This window comes from Microcebus murinus, chromosome 4, assembly GCF_040939455.1.
Source record: "Microcebus murinus isolate Inina chromosome 4, M.murinus_Inina_mat1.0, whole genome shotgun sequence".
Lineage (NCBI taxonomy): Eukaryota > Metazoa > Chordata > Mammalia > Primates > Cheirogaleidae > Microcebus > Microcebus murinus.
The window spans coordinates 4,178,816-4,196,512 of record NC_134107.1 but is presented as its reverse complement, the minus strand read 5'-3'; the positions used below and the strand labels follow the sequence as shown (position 1 = coordinate 4,196,512).

The window sequence follows — 17,697 nt, the reverse complement described above, 5'->3', positions numbered from 1 at the left end:
ACTGGGGTCTGAACTGCCAGGATGTGACCCAGAAGCTTCACTCAGCCCTTGTACCACTAGTGTTGTTCCTTTCAAAGGACTCATCCCAATTCAAGAATGGTGGAGGAGGCAGCATGAGAGCCTTGCTTCTAAAACCTTTCGGAAGCAAAGTTATAAACATACTTCCAAGTATTTCCACCCACACATTCCAATGAGTGCTGGCCGTGGGCACCTTTTCATAACTGATAAGCTGCTCATGGCAACTCTCAGGCCAGGGCTTCCGGACAAGTCCCACTCCCCACCCTTTACTCTCAGCTGCTTCATGGTCCATCTGGTAGAGTGTGACCAGTGGCCTGAGGAAGTCCCTGGGAGCAGGAGCAAGGTCTGGCAGAGGAATGGGCGGGTCTCAGGAAGAGACATCAGACCCCACAGCAGGCGGGCCCTGCAGTCATGAATGAAGGAAAGGCCCTGACTCCCTGAGGTAGAGATGATTCACAGAGGGCCTAGGACAGTGGACCTCTCTGTCCCCCTCATGCCTAAAAGAGGCACTCTCTAGCTGTGCTGTAATCAGGGTCTCAAGAACCTGATTCAGGTTTAAAGGTCACTGTGGGTTCCCCAGGACTGAAGCGTCGGACTTAAGAGCGTTACAATTCGATTGGAATCGGCCACGACTTCAGGCCTCCACCAGGGGGCGCCATGGCTACGGTCGGGCCCGGATGGGTTGGGGTCCCAGGGACCCCTGGCACGGGGGTCACTGGGTCTTCATGGGCTGGAAGGTCCCCGGACAGGCGCCAGGGGCTGGGCGGGCTCCGTGGGATCACTGGGGGCGGGGAATGCCGTGGCTCCGTGGGATCTGGGGCAGCAGAAAGACCTGAGGAGAGAAAGCGTGGCCCGGACGGGTCCTGAGGTGCCCAGGTCCGGGGCTCTGCGCGCTGTTGGCCGCTCGGGGGTCTCGGCCCCACGGTGTCGCGGGCGGCGCCGGCCCCGCGCCATAGGGCTTCCGGGCTGTGGGGCGGGGCCGCCTGGCGGGGGCGTGGCCTCGGCTGGGCGGGGCGACGCGGAAACCGGGCATCGGCCGCAGCAGCGGCAGGAAATCGGGGCTGGGCCCCGCCGGCGCGCGACCCTGTCCCCACCCCGGTCCCCGCCGAGCGACACCCGGTCCTAGCCATGGATGCAGCAGAGCCGGGTAGGGGTTCTGGGATTCGGGAGGGACCTCACCAGACGATCCTCTCACCTCCTAAATTGAGGGGCTATACGCCTTGTCGCTCTCCATCTGGAGAGCCGGGAAAGGAGTTCCTGAATGGGAAGGCTGCAGGGATCCCCCGTTGTGGGGACCCTCATACCAGGAGGGGCCTGTGACACCAGCCCTGACTCCCCCATCCCCCTTCCTATCCCTTACCCCGGTCGCCTGGGGGAGGGGGCCCAGGAAGGGGAAGTGGCCGCTTCTGCTTCTGATTTTTGTGATGGGGGCAGGGTGTCACGCCGCTGAGGGAGAGGGCAACACGATAGCGTCCCCACAGGGTTCCATAGCCCGGGAAACAGGCAGTGCTGATCTGGGGCCACTAGAAGAGGGGGCAGGGGCGGCAGCAGAAACGTGACAAGGTCCGACTTGTGCTTCCGGCTGTCTTTGTGTCTGTAGTGTATGTGGAGTGTCATTCTGTCTTTATGTCCCTCGTGGTTTCAGTCCCTCCATGTGTGTTTCTGCCTCAGGCTCTGTTCTCTTCTGTCCCATGTGCATTTCCATCTGTCTGGCCTGGGGTCCACGTGGTTCCATTGTCAAGCCAGGTCTCTTTCTTGGGACAGAGTGGCAGCATCTGGGGCATCTGTTTTGTTGCTCCTGGGTCCACGTAGACCCCTGAGCAGCTGTCTCTGTCTGGTAGTGTCTGCGTCCATCTGCCTGCCCAAAGTTGGCCCCTCCCAAGCCCACTCTCCCTCCATCCCACACTCCACACTGTCTCTCTCCCTCTTTCTCTCTCCTACTCCCCAGCCCCACCGCCCCTTCCTAATGAGACTGGTTGTGGTGCAGTAGGTAGAGGGAGGCAGTGGTTGGCCCATGTCTTACACTCCCTTCCCCCAGCTCCTGAGGGCAGGAAGAGGTACAGTGACATCTTTCGGAGCCTGGACAACCTTGAAATCTCACTGGGGAACGTGTGAGTCTGGGCCTGGGTCATCCTCAAATCCTGCCAGGATCCACCAAATCCCTAACCATTTAGGTGTCCTTAAGCCTCACTTGGAACCTGCAACATCTGGACCAACTTATAATCTGAGCGGTCTAGGATGGAACCCTCCAAGACACCTGTATATCCCAAAAGTCACCCCCCAAAATCGACTGGAAATCTCCAAAGTGGTCCTAGGACCCCCACATATCCTTCTTGTGACCCCTTAAAACATTTGAGATCCCTCTGTAATATATTCTCACTATATGAACTCCAAAGTTACCTGGGGCCCTTCAAATGCTACCTCGAGTCTCATTAAAAAAACTCACCTGGTTCCCTCAAAACCCCATTCTTCAGACCTCCCAGATACAAGAGATGCCACAGAGGTGATGTCCAGGACCATTCCCCAAACTGCCCCAGTGTCCCCAGCAGCCCTCAGCAGGACAGACTGGGTGGAGGGTGGCATCCTGACACCCTTACCCCCCAGGACCCTTGAGATGCTGGCTGGAGACCCTGTACTCCCAGGAGACCCAGAGCCTAACAAGGCCCCCCCAGCTGCTGTGGTAAGTGAGGAGTGGGGGGACAGGGAGGAGGAACCTCAGGAAGAGGGGCATCAGGGAGGCAACGCCCCTGCCCTGTCTGCTGCTGAATGCCATGTCCCTCCCACCAGAACAGTGAAGCCAGCTGTTGGAGCAGCCCCTGCCCAGAGGGTCCTGCACCCCTCACAGGTAGGGGGCTTTGAGACCAGGACTATGGGGGCAGAAGAGAGTCCTTCCTTCAACAAGTCACCATTGACCACCTGTTCCATGCTAGGCATTGTCTGGGGCCAAGAACGTGGCAGTGCACATAATAGATCCCAGCCCCTGCCCTCAGGGAGCCGCCAGTCTGAGTAGAGAATCTGTAAAATTACAACCAGGACAAATGATCCCACAGGGATGTTTGGGGAGCTATGAGGGTGTAGGACAGGGGCCACTCACTGGCCTGGCCTGGGGCCTCAGAGAAGGCTTCCACAAGAGGGTAGGGTTCAGAATCAGGGGTCCACCCATCTGCCCCAGGGGAGGAACTGGACTTGCGGCTCATTCGGACCAAGGGAGGTGTCGATGCAGCCCTGGAATATGCCAAGACCTGGACCCGCTATGCCAAGGAGCTGCTGGCCTGGACAGAGAAGAGAGCCAACTATGGTGAGGACCCTTTCTGCCCCCACCCTTGGCCAGATGCAGTGTCCAAACCCCAGCTGGACCCAGAACCCCTGCTGTTTCTCCCTGCAGAGCTGGAGTTTGCTAAAAGCACCATGAAGATCGCCGAAGCTGGCAAGGTGTCCATCCACCAGCAGGTAGCCATGACCAAACCCCCCCGAGAGCTCAAAGCCCACAGAATCCCAGTCTTGCCCCCACAGATCCTCAGTGGCCTCCTATACTCTCCCCCACCCCCAGGCCCAGAGCCACATGCCTCTGCAATACATCTATACCTTGTTTCTGGAGCACGACCTCAACCTGGGAGCCCTCGCCATGGAGACAGTGGCCCAGCAGAAAAGAGACTACTACCAGGTAAGGGGGTGTAAAGGGGCACCCTATTGTCCTTCACATGCCCAGTAACCAGGGAGGAAGGCGTCACTGCCATCATCACCATTTTACTGATGAGGAAGCTGAGGCCCAGGGATGCTCTGAAACTTGCCCAAGGTCACCCAGCAGAGATTCAAACCCGGCTTCCTGTGCCATTGCAAAATCATCGCGCTTCTATTTGTTTGTGGGGAGCGGCAGGAGGTGCTGAGTGTTCTTAGGAGAAAGTCTCAGTGTCTCTGGGTCCAGGCAGAAAGAATGGGGTGACCACTGAGGCTCTGGGTGGGGACACCAGGCTGGGGGACAGCTAGTCTGAATGAGAAGACCTTGGGGGAAGGAGGGTGGAGAATAGACACTCAGAAGGTCCAGAGCAGGCAAGGCACGTGGGTGCGGGAGTAGAAGGATGGGGTGGATCCTCTGCGGTGGCCCGGAGGCAGCATGCCCATTCCCCACCCTTGCCAGCCCCTGGCTGCCAAACGGACTGAGATTGAGAAGTGGCGGAAGGAGTTCAAGGAGCAGTGGGTGAAGGAGCAGAAGCGGATGGTGAGACCTGGCATGGGTGGGGGGCGGGCTGAAGGAGGACAGGCAGTGACACTGACGTTCCTGGCACCACCCCCAGAACGAGGCGGTGCAGGCACTGCGGCGGGCCCAGCTCCAGTACGTGCAGCGCAGTGAGGACCTACGGGCGCGTTCCCAGGGGTCCCCTGAGGATCCGGCCCCCCAGGCCTCACCTGGACCCAGCAAGCAGCAGGAGCGGCGAAGGCGCTCGCGAGAGGAGGCCCAGGCCAAGGTGGGGACCGGGCCACGAGCCCCTTCAGCGCTTCGTGGCCCCCCACTGCCCTACGCTGTCTGCCCCATGTGCTCTCTGGCCTTGGTTTCCCCAGGCGCACGAGGCAGAGGCGCTGTACCAGGCCTGCGTCCGCGAGGCCAACGCACGGCAGCAGGACCTGGAGACCGCCAAGCAGCGGATCGTGTCCCACGTGCGCAAGCTGGTGTTGCAGGGGGACGAAGTGCTGAGACGCGTGAGGCCTTTCCCATGGCCGCCCTGCCCTCACCCTGTTTGGGCCCCGGCTGAGTCCCGCCCCATCCTGCCTCCCGCCCCTAAGCCACGCTGGGGCACCTGGTGCTCTGGGTGTCCGTTTCCCCCCACTGCCAGTTCTCACCCCAGACCTGACCGCACCTCAGTCTCAGCCCCACCGCTATGGGGTCCTGTCCCAGGGTGATCCGGCTACCTTAGTCCCTAAGCCGGCCCACTGTGACAGGCCCCGCCCACAAGCCCTCACCTGGATCCGGATCCGACCTTTAAGGGTCAGGCCCTGCCCTACCTCTGGCTCCGCCCCCAGGCTTCCAGGCCCCGCCCCTCCTTGACCTGCAGTCTCCACACCGCAGGTGACCCTGGGCCTGTTCCAGCTAAGGCGGGCGCAGGCAGAGCGTGGTCCCCGTGCCTTCGCCGCCCTGGCCGAGTGCTGTGAGCCCTTTGAGCCCGGCCAGCGCTACCAGGAGTTCGTGCGGGCGGTGCAGCCTGAGCCCCCGCCGCCCCCACCGCCCGCCTTCTCCTTCCAGGAGTTCATTCCCTCGGCACACAGGTGGGCCGCAGGAGTGGGGTGGGGAAGGAACCCCTGAGTCATGATGCCAGGCTGTTGGCACTCTGCCAGCATGGGGATGGGTACTCGAGGTCAGAGAATTCAAAACCTCTGGAATTTTATTACTTTGGAGGTTTTCCAGGAGTTGGAGGGTTGTCCCTTTCCTGGGCGGGACAGGACTTAGGGACTATTGCATTCAAGGGGCCATGATGCCCGGCGCAGAGGCTCACACCTGTAATTACAACATTTTTGGAGGCAGAGGTAGGTAGGAGGATGGCTTGAAGCCACGAGTTGGACACCAGCCTGGGTAACACAGTGAGACATCATCTCTACAAAAAATGTGTAAAATGAGTGGAGCCTGGTGGCAGGTGTCTGTAGTTCTAGTTACTCCAGAGGGAGGCTGAGGCAGGAGGATCCCTTGAGCCTAGTATTAAAGGCTGCAGTGAATTATGATTGGGCCACTGCACTACAGCCTGGGCAACAGAGTGAGGCCCTGTCTCTAAAAAAATGGAAAAAAAAGAAAAAGCGGCCAGGATGCTCATGAGCATCAAGGTTTGCAGACCCAAGTACTTGGAGCTGGGACCTAGACACAATGCCTGGGTGCCATCTTTCCAGGCCAGTTTCATAGGGATCAAGCCCTCAAGCCCCTGTCCTTTTAGCTCCCCTCTGGACACCAGAAAGAAACTCTCCGGGCCCCCACCTCCAAGGCTGGATGAGAGTTCAGCTGAGCCAGGCACTTGGGAGGACTCAGGCACCAGCTGGCAGGGTAAGTGCAGTGGGGGCTGGGTGGGGCAGTACCAGGGCAAGGGGCTGTCCTTATTGACCTGTCCCTACCTAGGGACTCCAGGCCCCACGCCAGGCAGTGATGTGGACAGCGTGGGCGGCGGCAGTGAGTCTCGATCCATGGACTCTCCCACTTCCAGCCCAGGTGGGGATAGGACCTGGCCCTGACCCACAGCCCACCTCTGACCATGCTCCAGACCCTAGCCAAGCTCTGACCCTCAATCTCTAACCCCACACCCCTGACCTGTTTCCTTTTCCTCTACCCCATTCTCTTGATCCAACTTCTGAAAACCACCCCCAAGTTGTTGACCCATTCTCCAACCCTTAAACACTGACCTGTCTGATACCCCCTCCTGACCTCTGACTCCTTCCCCGTGGGATCTGTGAGTAGTTCTGGAAGCCTTGGAATCTTCCATGACCCCTGTGACCCCCAACCTCTATGACTCTCTGACCCCAGGCCCTGACACACGGCGGCTGGTGAAGGTTTCATCTATAGGCACCGAGTCCTCAGATGACTTTGAGGAGCGAGACCCTGGTGAGGCTGGAAGCAGGTGGGACAGGATGGGACACAAGGTGGACCAGGCATCCCTGACCCTGTCTCCCTGCAGACCTGGGAGACGGGCTGGAGAATGGGCTGGGCAGCCCCTTGAAGAAGTGGACGCTGTCCAGCGCAGCTCAGACCCACCGGCTGCGGCGGCTGCGGGGCCCAGCCAAGTGCCGCGAGTGCGAAGCCTTCATGGTCAGCGGGATCGAGTGTGAGGAGGTGTGGTTTTGCCTGATGACCAAATGACTTCTGCTGACCCCTAATCACCTCCCTGACCAGAGATCCCTACAACCTTCCTGCCCGTGAACTTGCCCTGATCTAATGATCTCCTAAAATACCCATGTTCCCGAAGGAGCACTATGACCTTCTCTTCCCCCACTGGCCCCCAATGACCTTCCTAACCCTGTGACCTTCCCGCAGTGCTTTCTGACCTGCCACAAGCGCTGCCTTGAGACTCTGCTGATCCTCTGTGGACACAAGCGGCTCCCTGCCCGGACACCCCTCTTTGGGGTCGACTTCCTGCAAGTGCCCAGGGACTTCCCAGAAGAGGTTCCCTTTGTGGTCACCAGGTGCACAGCCGAGATAGAACACCGCGCCCTGGGTGTGCAGGTGCCACCTTGATCCCTGACTGTCCCCAGAAGTGACCCAACCCTGTCGATGGCTGGATCATGAGCCAGGTATCCCTTTCCTGCTCTTGCTCTGCAGGGCATTTACCGGGTCAGCGGCTCCCGGGTCCGGGTGGAGCGGCTGTGCCAGGCTTTTGAGAATGGCCGTGCATTGGTGGAGCTCTCAGGGAACTCGCCTCACGATGTCTCGAGTGTGCTCAAGCGATTTCTCCAGGAGGTGGGTGCTCAGGGGATTGTGGGGGGACTCAGGTTGAGGACCCTCCACAGCATACCCACACTCTTGTCACCCCCAACCATTCCACCCCCAGCTCACCGACCCCGTGATCCCCTTCCACCTCTACGACGCCTTCATCTCTCTGGCTAAGACCCTGCATGCAGACCCTGGGGACAACCCCGGGACCCCCAGCCCCAGCCCTGAGGTTATCCGCTCGCTGAAGACCCTCTTGGTACAGCTGCCTGACTCTAACTACAACACCCTGCGCCACCTGGTGGCCCATCTGTTCAGGTGTGCATGGGTCCCTGAGCCTTGAAATGTGACCCCCTTCCCTGGACATGTGACTACTGACCTACAGCTGACCCCTGACACTCATCTCTGACCTTTAACATGTACTTTCTGAACTCTGAACCTTAATATGTGACTGGTAACTTTGGGTACTGACCCCTGAACCCCAACTCTGGGCATGTCGCTGCTGGTCTCAAACAGTGATCAAGACAACTTAGGCATCACATGGTCAAGTCACTGCTAGGCTGGCCTGTGGGTCCTACCCTTACCCTCATCCCGTGCCCTGACCCTTCTCATACTATCTCCAGGGTGGCTGCACAGTTTGAGGAAAACAAGATGTCTGCCAACAATTTGGGCATTGTGTTTGGGCCAACACTGCTGCGGTCACCAGATGGTCCATGGGCAGCTGGCAGCATCCCTGTCACCTGCCTGCTGGACTCCGGGCACCAGGCCCAGCTTGTGGAATTCCTCATCGTGCACTACGAGCAGATCTTCGGGATGGATGAGCTGCCCTTGGCCACTGAGCCCCCACCCCGAGACTCCAGCCCCCAGCTGCTACTGCCACACCTTGGCCCGGAACCCCAGCCCCCAGCCCTAGCCTTGGACCCTGACCCAGACCCCAAGCCCCAGATTGCCCTGGAGAAGCATGCTGAGGCCACGCCCCCCGAGGTAGGAACCCACTGGCCCCATGGACGTGGACAGGGCCTTCTCTCTGTTTAATTCTGACACTCTCTGTCTTGTCTTCCTTCCTTCCTTTCCCTTTAAAATCTCTTTCATTCTCTTCCTCTCTTCCTCCTCATTTAACCCGCACTCATTCTGGAAGGAATAGTGGGGGATGGAGTGGTTGGCAATGATGGATCACAGCAGGAGACAGCCCTGCAAAGGTACTAACGTGGGTGACCATTCATTCCTTCCACAGAATATGTACTGAACACTTGCTACATGCCAAGGATTGTTCTGGGCATTGCAGATACACCAGTGAGCTAAATATTCAAAGACCCCATCCTCTCAGCGCCTACATTCCGGTGGGGAAAGATCAACAATAAACAAAAACTATGACACAAAGGCAGTTACATAGGACATTACGAGGTGACAGTGAGGAGTGTAATAGCGAACAGAAAGGGTATGGTGAGGAACAGGACAGCAGAAGCACCAAGGTAAGAGGTGGAGGGGCAGTTTGTAGCAGTAAGTAGGACAGTGTGGGCAGGTCTCACGGAGAAGGTGGATTTGCACAAAGGCTGGAAGGATATAAAGGAGGAGCAAGCCATGTAGAGATCTGGGGAAGGGTGTTTCAGGCAAGGGAACAGCCAGTGAAAAGGCCCTGTGCTGGAAGCATGTCTGGTGTTCAGGACACAGCCCTATCCTGTAATGAATCAGGGGAAGGTGGTGGGAAGTAAGGCCAAAGAGGAGTGGGCCCAGATGGCTCTGCCAGCTGCCACTGACCTCGCACCTGCTATGCATGGGGCACAGACCACTGATAGATGCACACCTACTATGCACGGGGTACCATATAGGCTTCCTGTCATCCTCTCCATAGTCCTGGTAGGCCCAGAGTGGTTAAGTGACCCTAAAAGGGGAGCCATTGCAGGTGAATCTTTAACAGAGCTCACCCATCAGGATCCAGAACTCAGCTAGGAACCAGGAAGATGGCGGCAATGGCCAAAACAATCCACGCCCAAGGCCTGCGCTCCTGGTATCCTGCTACACCTGCCATTCCTGAGAACAAGGACATCCCCCATAGCAGCCCAGAGCTGGGAAGGGCTGCCAGTGAGCTGTGGGTCTCTGAGAACTGGAATGGTTCATAAAGTGAAAAGCAAGAACTCAATGTAGAAAGAACTCAAGCTGCTATTACCATTTAGCTAAAGGCAGAACAGTGAACAAACACAGATATACTAGAAAGCAGAGGTAAGCTTCATGCGGTTGCAGAGAGCAGCGCAAGATGGTAGTTCAGAGGCATTGCCTAGTCCTGATGTGGAGATGGCTGAGCTGCTCCCTGAATTTTTGTTTGTTTATATGTTTGTTTGTTTGTTTGTTTCCTTGAGACAGGGTCGCACTTTGTTGCCCAGGCAGGAGGGCGGTGACATGATCATAGCTCACTGCAACCTTGAACTCCTGGGCTCAAGTAATCCCCCTGTCTTGGCCTCCTGAGTAGGTGGGACTACAGGTGTGCACCACCATGCCTGGCTAATTTTTGTATTTTTTGTAGAGATGGGGTCTCACTATGTTGCTTAGGCTGTTCTCAAACTCCTAGCCTCAAGCAATCCTCTCTCCTCGGCCTCCCAAAGTGCTGGAATTACAGGCGGGAGCCACCCCACCCAGCCAAGCAGTACACTTTTAAGAGCATCTTCTATCCCCACAATTGCAAAGGAATTTTTGAAACTCCAGGAACAAGCCCTCAGCTCTCCAAGAGTATCAAAGACCTGAGATTTTATTGTTGGGGTCCCATTTTTGGGTTTCTCCCTGCAGATTCCAACTCCACAAGGTGACCAGAGAGAGGAAGAGGCTGAAGACACCAAAGATGGGGAAGGGGAAGGTGAGTTTATTGTGGAGTGGCTCAGAAGTTCTAGGGGTGCCCCTGCCCCAGGGTGGCTTAGCTGAGAGATGACTCCTAGGGGGATGTCCAGAGAACTTGGGCATGCTCAGCATTGACCACCCCACCCCACAGCGTTCAGCCAAGGCCCTGAGGACTTACTCCTGGGGACACAGTCTCGAGGCCACTTCAGCCGCCAGCCAGTGAAGTATCCCCGGGGGGGCATGCGGCCTGTCACCCACCAGCTGTCCAGCTTGGCCCTGGTGGCTTTCAAGCTGTGCGAAGAGACCCCAGTCACATCAGTGCCCAGAGGGAGTTTGCGGGGGCGGGGGCCTGGCCCTGCTGCCACCTCCCGTGAGGGCAGCCCCCTGCGCCGTGCCCCGCTGCCTAAGCATTTTGAGATCACCCAGGAGACAGCCCGGCTACTCTCCAAGCTGGACAGTGAGGCTGTGCCCAAGGCCACCTGCTTCCCGGAGCCCCAGCCCGAGGAAGCGGAGGACCATCTCTGACCACTCTACCAGCCTGACTAAGGAAGGTGCCCAGGACTGAGAAGATGGACCCATGTCTCCCCAGCTCCCTCAGTTGGTGGCCAAACATTGGGCCAGGAGTTCAATGTTGGGGGGAGGGTCCAGAGAATTCCTGTAACTTAAGACTACATGGCTGGAAGGAGGCCTAAAACCTTTGTGGGGGCAATGTCCCAGCATCCCCCAGACACAGGTCATTGCCAAGCAGCAGGGCCACTCAGGCTCAGAGGTCACTCAGGGTCAATACTCAGGGTCAATACAGGTCATGAGATCCTTGGGGTCTGCCCTAGTCTCCTACTTCTGGACACGGGTGCCTTTTGTTACTTTAGTTGTAGTCACTCCCTCATCCCTGCCTGCCTCCCTCCCTGACTCCAAGTGACCTGTTCCTGGAGGAGGTGGACAGCCCAGACTCTACATCCTGGTGGTGCCCAGGGTCTGGGGTCTGATGGCCTCTGAATAAACTGTGTCCTCTGTACCCTTGTAGGTCTGTCTCTGCTGGTTAAGGCTTGCTGGCTTGCAGGGGAGAGATGGCAGTGAGGGCAGTACCCTTTGGCCCCATATTACCGACCAGGCAAACCGAGGCCCCATTCCTTTATCCCCAAACTCCCGGGGAGCACCTACAGGCAACTGGAGCTGAGTCATGCCGGCCCGGCCCTCCCGCAGCCCCGCGTCCCCGACTGGCCCTGCGCAGTCAAACAAATACAGTGTAACAAAGTGCAGATAACCGGGACAATGGGGCTGTGTGCTCTGGATCGTGGGAGCCTGGGGACGACGTGAAGACGAGAGGAGGCTGCAGGGCAGGGCCTTGCAGGGGACAGCGCCGTCCCGGGGTGAGGGGCGCCGGGGCGGGATTGCAAAGACTTGAGTGCGCAAAGACGAGGTCAGCTGGGGCCGCGGGTCGCGAGGCGCGGAGGCAGCGCCACAGGCGCGAGCAAGCAGAGCCGAGCTGGGCCGGGGTCCCGGCGGTGGGAGCCAAGTCGGATCAGGGCGTGGCTAGTAGCTCGGCGGCCGATTGGACGCGAGGGAGAGCGCGGGGTGGGGCTGGGAGGGTGAGGAGTCAGGAGGGGGCGCGGACCCCGAGACCACCCGGAGCTGCGGCCCGGCGGGCGAGGTCGCGGCGGGGATCCTCGGGTCGCTGAGTGACTCGGCCCCGAAGGCTCGAGACTGCAGGCCCGTAAGGTGTGCAGGGGCCGGGGTGGGGGTCCCGCGCCGGAAATGGAGAGGGGCGACCGAGGGGCCGCGAAGCCGGGAGGAAATAGCGGGCTGCGGTTCCGGGCGACCCCGCCCCCGGCACGGCCGCGGAGGCGGGGCTTCCCCAGGTGGTGGGGGCGGGGCGGGGCTCCCCAGGTGGTGGGGGCGGGGCGCCAGGGCCCGGCCGCGGGGGCGGGGCCGCGGGGGAGGGACCCCGCCTCCCGCGCACTCTCGGCGCCCGCGCCGGGCACACCCGGACGCTCCTCGGCTCTCGCTGCCGGGCCATGGGCCTCCGGCCTGTCCCGACCCCCCGCGAGCCCGACCGGTCTGCGGCGCGACGGGCGGCCCAGGTGAGGCCAGCACGGACGGGAGGCGGGTGGGCACGGCTCCAGGGGAGGGCGCGGCACGTGCCAGCGGGACTGGGGTGCCGCCCCTGCTCCCTTGCCCTACCCACTCCCCAGCCTGGGGGCGCCGGGAGGCCCGGCCGGCCGTGGCCTCCGGGACCCGCTGGCTTTGTCCCAGAGTACGCCAGGGTCCTTGTCCCGCCCGGAGCGGCTCGGTGCCCCGCCCGTTTCGAAAGCACTCGCGCCCAAATCCTGCCGCCCAGCTTCTGAGGCGGCCTCTCCGCACACGCTAGTCAGCCGGTCGCCTCCACGCCGCAGCACCGCCCACCCGCCCGGGGCGTCCCAGCCGGTGACCTCCCCTCGTGCACACGCTCCCCAGTCTCTGCTCCAGGCACTGACCCTCCCTCATCTCGTCCCGCACAGCTCGCCCCTTTGTCCTGCCCTACTCTCCTTAATCCCCAGCCCCACTGGGTCACAGACGGGTGGCATGTGTGCGGGATTGGACTGTACACGGGTTTTGTTTCGCTTCTCCAGGTTACCAACACAAGGCATTGACTTGGGTGACAGCTTCCAGAAAGGTCTTATTAGTAGGTAAGAGACAATTGTTCCCCTGCCCCCACCCCACGGAGCTTGCTTCTTCCAGATCACCACTGTCCACTTTGCTGCGAGACATCTGAGTTTGAGACCCTTGCCCTGTCTGTCCTGACCCTCCTCTCTGGCTGCTGCCCCCTCCTGTATCTTTCCAACAGGGCCACATTCACTGATCTCTCTCTTTCTCTGTGCCCCCAGCCGGTCACTATGGGCCAGTGCTACTACAACCAGACCATTGGCTTCTTCTACAACAACAGTGGCAAGGAGCTTAGCTCTCACTGGCGGCCCAAGGATGTGATTGTGGTGGCCCTGGGGCTGACTGTCAGTGTGCTGGTGTTGCTGACCAACTTGCTGGTCATAGCAGCCATCGCCTCCAACCGCCGCTTCCACCAGCCCATTTACTACCTGCTGGGCAACCTGGCTGCCGCAGACCTCTTTGCCGGTGTGGCCTACCTCTTCCTCATGTTCCACACGGGTCCACGCACTGCTCGGCTCTCGCTTGAGGGCTGGTTTGTGCGGCAGGGCCTGCTGGACACAAGCCTCACGGCGTCAGTGGCCACACTGCTGGCCATCGCCGTAGAGCGGCACCGCAGCGTGATGGCGGTGCAGCTGCACAGCCGCCTGCCCCGTGGCCGTGTGGTCATGCTCATCGTGGGCGTGTGGGTGGCTGCGCTGGGCCTGGGGCTGCTGCCTGCCCACTCCTGGCACTGCCTCTGTGCCCTGGACCGCTGTTCGCGCATGGCCCCCCTGCTCAGCCGCTCCTACCTGGCCGTCTGGGCACTGTCCAGCTTGTTTGTCTTCCTGCTCATGGTGGCCGTCTACACCCGAATTTTCTTCTATGTGCGGCGGCGAGTGCAGCGCATGGCGGAGCACGTCAGCTGCCACCCTCGCTACCGAGAGACCACACTGAGCCTGGTCAAGACCGTTGTCATCATCCTGGGTGAGTGGGGCCCTCCTCAGCTCATCCAGGGCCACAGGAACTCCACCTCCCCTACCCCCAAAAGACTCTGGGAGACAATGAACAAAACAAGTGACCTGACAGTGACCTGATAGAGCGTAATGGGAGGGGATGATCGGGTGAGGAATATTCTCCAGGGACATGACATCTGAGGAGAGACCTAAGTGCTGGGGAAAGGAAAAGAGAACATAGAAGGTGACAACCCTAAGGCAGGACCAGACCAGAGCCTCCAAGGACGAAAGGCTAGGCCTGTGAGCAGGAGAGGTCAGCAGGGCCCCAGGGGGCAAGGACAGGAGTCAGATTTTGTTCTGAGTGTTTGGTGAAGCCCTTAAGAGTTTTTAGCAGGGGTGGTGTGGTTGCTAAGAGTTTTTGGCAGAGGTAATGTGGTCACTCTGGCTATTGGATGTACAGTAGACTGGGTGGGGGAGGTGTCAGGGACTCCACCCCTGAGGCTACACTCGACCTTCCATAACGAGGACCAACGCTGCCCAATGATTCCTTTCTCCCAACCAAGTAAGCATCCTGTCCCATGGTGACCTCCTTTCCCTCACTGAACAAATCTCCATGTCGAAACGTCTAGGGCCCTACCCACAGAATACCAGTTAGGAAAGGTCCCTTCTTAGCAGATTGCACAGTGATTGCCCCAGCCCTGAGCTCAGAGCTGTAGGTGCCAGGCCTTCTGACACTGCCTTGCTCACCTCGGCCTCCATCCCACAGGGGCATTTGTGGTCTGCTGGACACCAGGCCAGGTGGTACTGCTCCTGGACGGTCTGGACTGCAAATCCTGCAATGTCCTGGCTGTAGAGAAGTATTTCCTACTCTTGGCCGAGGCCAATTCGCTGGTCAATGCTGTAGTGTACTCATGCCGAGATGCTGAGATGCGCCGCACCTTCCGCCACCTCCTCTGCTGCGTGTGCCTCCGCCGGTCCACTCACGCTTCTGCCCGCTGTGCATCCTCTGCCCAGGCAAGTGCCAGCACTCGTATCATGCTTCCTGAAAATGGCCACTCCCTGATGGACTCCACTCTTTAGCTACCTTGGACTTCAGCAGGATGCTGCAAGCACCACATCTGCAGCCGCTGATGCAGTGCCTGGCTCAGCCCAACCAGTGGGATGGACTTAAAGGCAGATGCCTGGCCTGGCACGGCACAGCACAGCACACTGCCAGGCCTCCCCAGGCACACAGCTATGCCTACCCACGGCACAGGGGTCTGGGGTCATCTCCAAGTGCCTGGGAGAGTCAGATGGGGTGCAGGAATCTGGCTCTCCAGTCATCTCAGGTTTGGGGTTTTATTAACGGACATTTTTCTATTTTTACTTTATATCCCTGGTAAGCCCTGTGGACTGAACGGTTCCTCCTGTATGATGCCGTGAGTGTTAAGGGTGGGAGAGACGAGGGCTGTCTCCGGCCGTCATGCCCCGTGTGACAGGATAACAAAGATGGACTGTGGACACACCATCTTTCTGAAGGTGATTCTTTAGCAGCACAAACTAAGGGGTGCTGAGCTGGGAAAGGTTTGTGGCCCCAGGCATCCTCCACGGGCTGGCTTGTCCCTGTCAGAATTGAGGGGTCCACGGGGAGGGGATGATACGAGGAGTAAACCTTTCTTTTCACTCTGAGGTCTCTAAAGCATTTTTTTTTATCAATTTAGACAGTTTGTCTGTCCCTGTGTCCATAAATTATCCACCTTGGCTCAGGCCTGGCAGGGATCCTTCAACGTGGCATCCCTCTGGCCCTGTTTTCATTCCTCTTCAGCCTCTGGCTGGCCATTACTCTTTCTTGGTGAGGTCTTGCATCTGTCCCTTGCTTTCTCTGTTGTTTGTCTCCTCCTTCTGTTCCTGCCTCCATCTGGCCACCTGCCTGCCTGTCTTCCTCCTCTGAAGCCCAAGGCGGTCTCTGGCCCATATGAGCCTTCTCACTCCTGCCTGCCCTCTTGTCTGAGTCCAGATTGTTAAAAGTCACATCCCCGGCTATGTCTATCCCAGTCCCTACCCTATGCCCTATGTTCACACTGGGAGCCACAGATAGTGGGGTCCAGGTAGCAAGAAGCAGAACTTGAGAGCTGGCACACCGATGGCACTTTAGGTACGTTATTTAATCATCACCTGCATCTTATGGCACAGATATTACATCTGTTTTCACATGAGGACAGTGGCTCAGACAGGTTGCAACCTGGTCCATGGTTGCACAGCTTGGAAAGGGCACAGAAATGCATTGAAAGTTCCCTGGGAAAGGGCTTCAGATTCCCACAAAGCCCAGAGTTGGTCACAAGCTCATCCAGGCACTTTCCTCACCTCACCCCACAGCCCCAAAGTCTCAAATGTGCCAGCCCCATGATGAGCCCCCTCTCAGATACCCCTGCCAGGCAATGTGGCCCAGGACCTGGGCTCTCTGCCCCCATGTGACCAGTGAGAATATGGGGTTATGTTTCTACTTCAGTTTCCCATGCTGAGTAACAGATGACATTTGACCCCAGGTCTCTCCTCAGAGGCCAAATCTTAAACTACTGAAGTATGCATTGCTGAAGGACCAAAAACCATCTAGGACCTTCTATATTAAATGGGTCTAGGTTTCCCTTTGAGAAAACTCTCCCTCTGTCTTCTATGAGGAGGCAAGAATGAACTGAGGTGTTGGGTACTTCTCCAAGGTCCAAGGTGGCCAGCATGGCTTCTAGGGCCTGGAGCCTAAATCCAGAGGTGATGACCAAGGCACACACCCACGAAAGATGCAGTCCCTGCCTCCATGGGGCTCAGAGCCTGTTAGACAGACATGTCACTTTGGGTGCCAAGGCAGCAAACCAATTCCTCTGACGTAGAGACCCCCATGGCCTCCGAAAGGCACCTGTGTCTGTGTCTCAGGTGCTCTAAGCCGGCTGCCTCACGTCAGCATCCTCCAGGTTCTAACCCGCAACCTTCAGGTCTCCTTTAGAATCTTGTCCCATTACCTCTTGCCAATCTCTCCTTTCCACCAAGTGGTTTCAAGTTTTTGTCTCTACTGGTCCCTGAAGCTTTTGATGGCCTCCCTGCCGAGTTCTCTGAAGGACACGACCTTTCAGGCCCCCTTTGCAGTGCTGTACTAGGGGCTGACCTCTTGTACAGGACACAGCTCTTCATGGTCCCCATGCGTTCTATTACTTCCTGTTATCGAGACCAAGCGTCGGGTTTCCTTCAACAAGAAGCTTCCCCTGTTGTTCATACATGCTGTCAATGTCATTCATTTCCAGTCCCTGCTGTCCCCTTTAGAGTCTCGTGGCACCTCGAAAAAATCCAGCCACACCAGATGGCGTTTGAATTTCCTCTCCTGAATTTCGTTTCCAGCAGTAATGGAAAGAAGATGGGCCCTGTTCTGAAGCGTTCCTGGCCAGTCTGAGGACCCTTTACTGAGACTACATCTGGAATCCGTCCTCAGTATACAGGGCCTGGGAGGTCCCATGACTTTGGAGAAGGGATTCCCGTCTAGTCTGTTCCTTTTCTCTTGCATGAGGATCCTTCTCTACATGCCATGAGTCCTAACAGCCAGAAACAGAGACCCCTGAGGATCGCTCTGACTTGGGGTGCACCACAGGGTGGGCACCTTAAACATCCTTACTTCACTTGGTAGCCACGTGCAGGCATTTTCTAGGCAGGGAACACAGTAGACAGAATGGATAAACAAGCGAGGTCACCCTTAAGCTTGACCTGGAGAGGTGACTGGAATTGATTTCAGCAGAGGAGAAAGACAGTTCTGACCTCCTTCCTGCCGTCACCACGCACAACTGCACCCCTTGGCCAGGTGAAAGGGGCGTGGAAAGCTCCAGGGAAAGAGCCAGGAGCCCTAGTGACCCACTT

The 17,697-nt window shown here is 58.3% G+C and overlaps 2 protein-coding genes across 10 annotated transcripts; both read left to right on the top strand.

Annotated features, from left to right (window-relative positions):
* The first annotated feature begins 1,037 nt into the window (after positions 1-1,037).
* GMIP (GEM interacting protein) lies at positions 1,038-11,261 on the top strand. 8 transcript variants are annotated; one of them, XM_012741453.3, is made up of 21 exons: positions 1,038-1,165; positions 2,057-2,129; positions 2,623-2,698; positions 2,806-2,863; positions 3,191-3,316; positions 3,404-3,468; positions 3,569-3,682; positions 4,157-4,237; positions 4,314-4,484; positions 4,579-4,716; positions 5,084-5,280; positions 5,937-6,043; positions 6,125-6,205; positions 6,518-6,595; positions 6,669-6,823; positions 7,025-7,213; positions 7,310-7,447; positions 7,539-7,735; positions 8,041-8,401; positions 10,199-10,265; positions 10,398-11,261. In XM_012741453.3, exons 1-21 carry the CDS (start codon positions 1,147-1,149, stop codon positions 10,769-10,771), a joined length of 2,865 nt encoding a protein of 954 aa, XP_012596907.2. In that variant the 5' UTR covers positions 1,038-1,146; the 3' UTR covers positions 10,772-11,261. The 8 variants fall into 8 exon arrangements, with proteins under 8 accessions (XP_012596907.2, XP_012596906.2, XP_075857691.1 ...); XM_012741452.3 differs by having other exon boundaries at positions 6,116-6,205; XM_076001576.1 differs by having other exon boundaries at positions 2,493-2,698; positions 6,116-6,205.
* A 912-nt stretch (positions 11,262-12,173) lies between these two features.
* Positions 12,174-15,489, top strand: LPAR2 (lysophosphatidic acid receptor 2). 2 transcript variants are annotated; one of them, XR_012918881.1, is made up of 5 exons: positions 12,174-12,327; positions 12,856-12,912; positions 13,111-13,852; positions 14,588-15,096; positions 15,141-15,489. XR_012918881.1 is itself a non-coding variant. In XM_012741456.3 (4 exons), the coding sequence occupies exons 3-4, from the start codon at positions 13,120-13,122 to the stop codon at positions 14,899-14,901; spliced, it is 1,047 nt and encodes a 348-aa protein (XP_012596910.1). In that variant the 5' UTR covers positions 12,174-12,327; positions 12,856-12,912; positions 13,111-13,119; the 3' UTR covers positions 14,902-15,489. The 2 variants fall into 2 exon arrangements, 1 of the variants encoding a protein (XP_012596910.1); XM_012741456.3 differs by having other exon boundaries at positions 14,588-15,489.
* Positions 15,490-17,697: the final 2,208 nt, after the last annotated feature.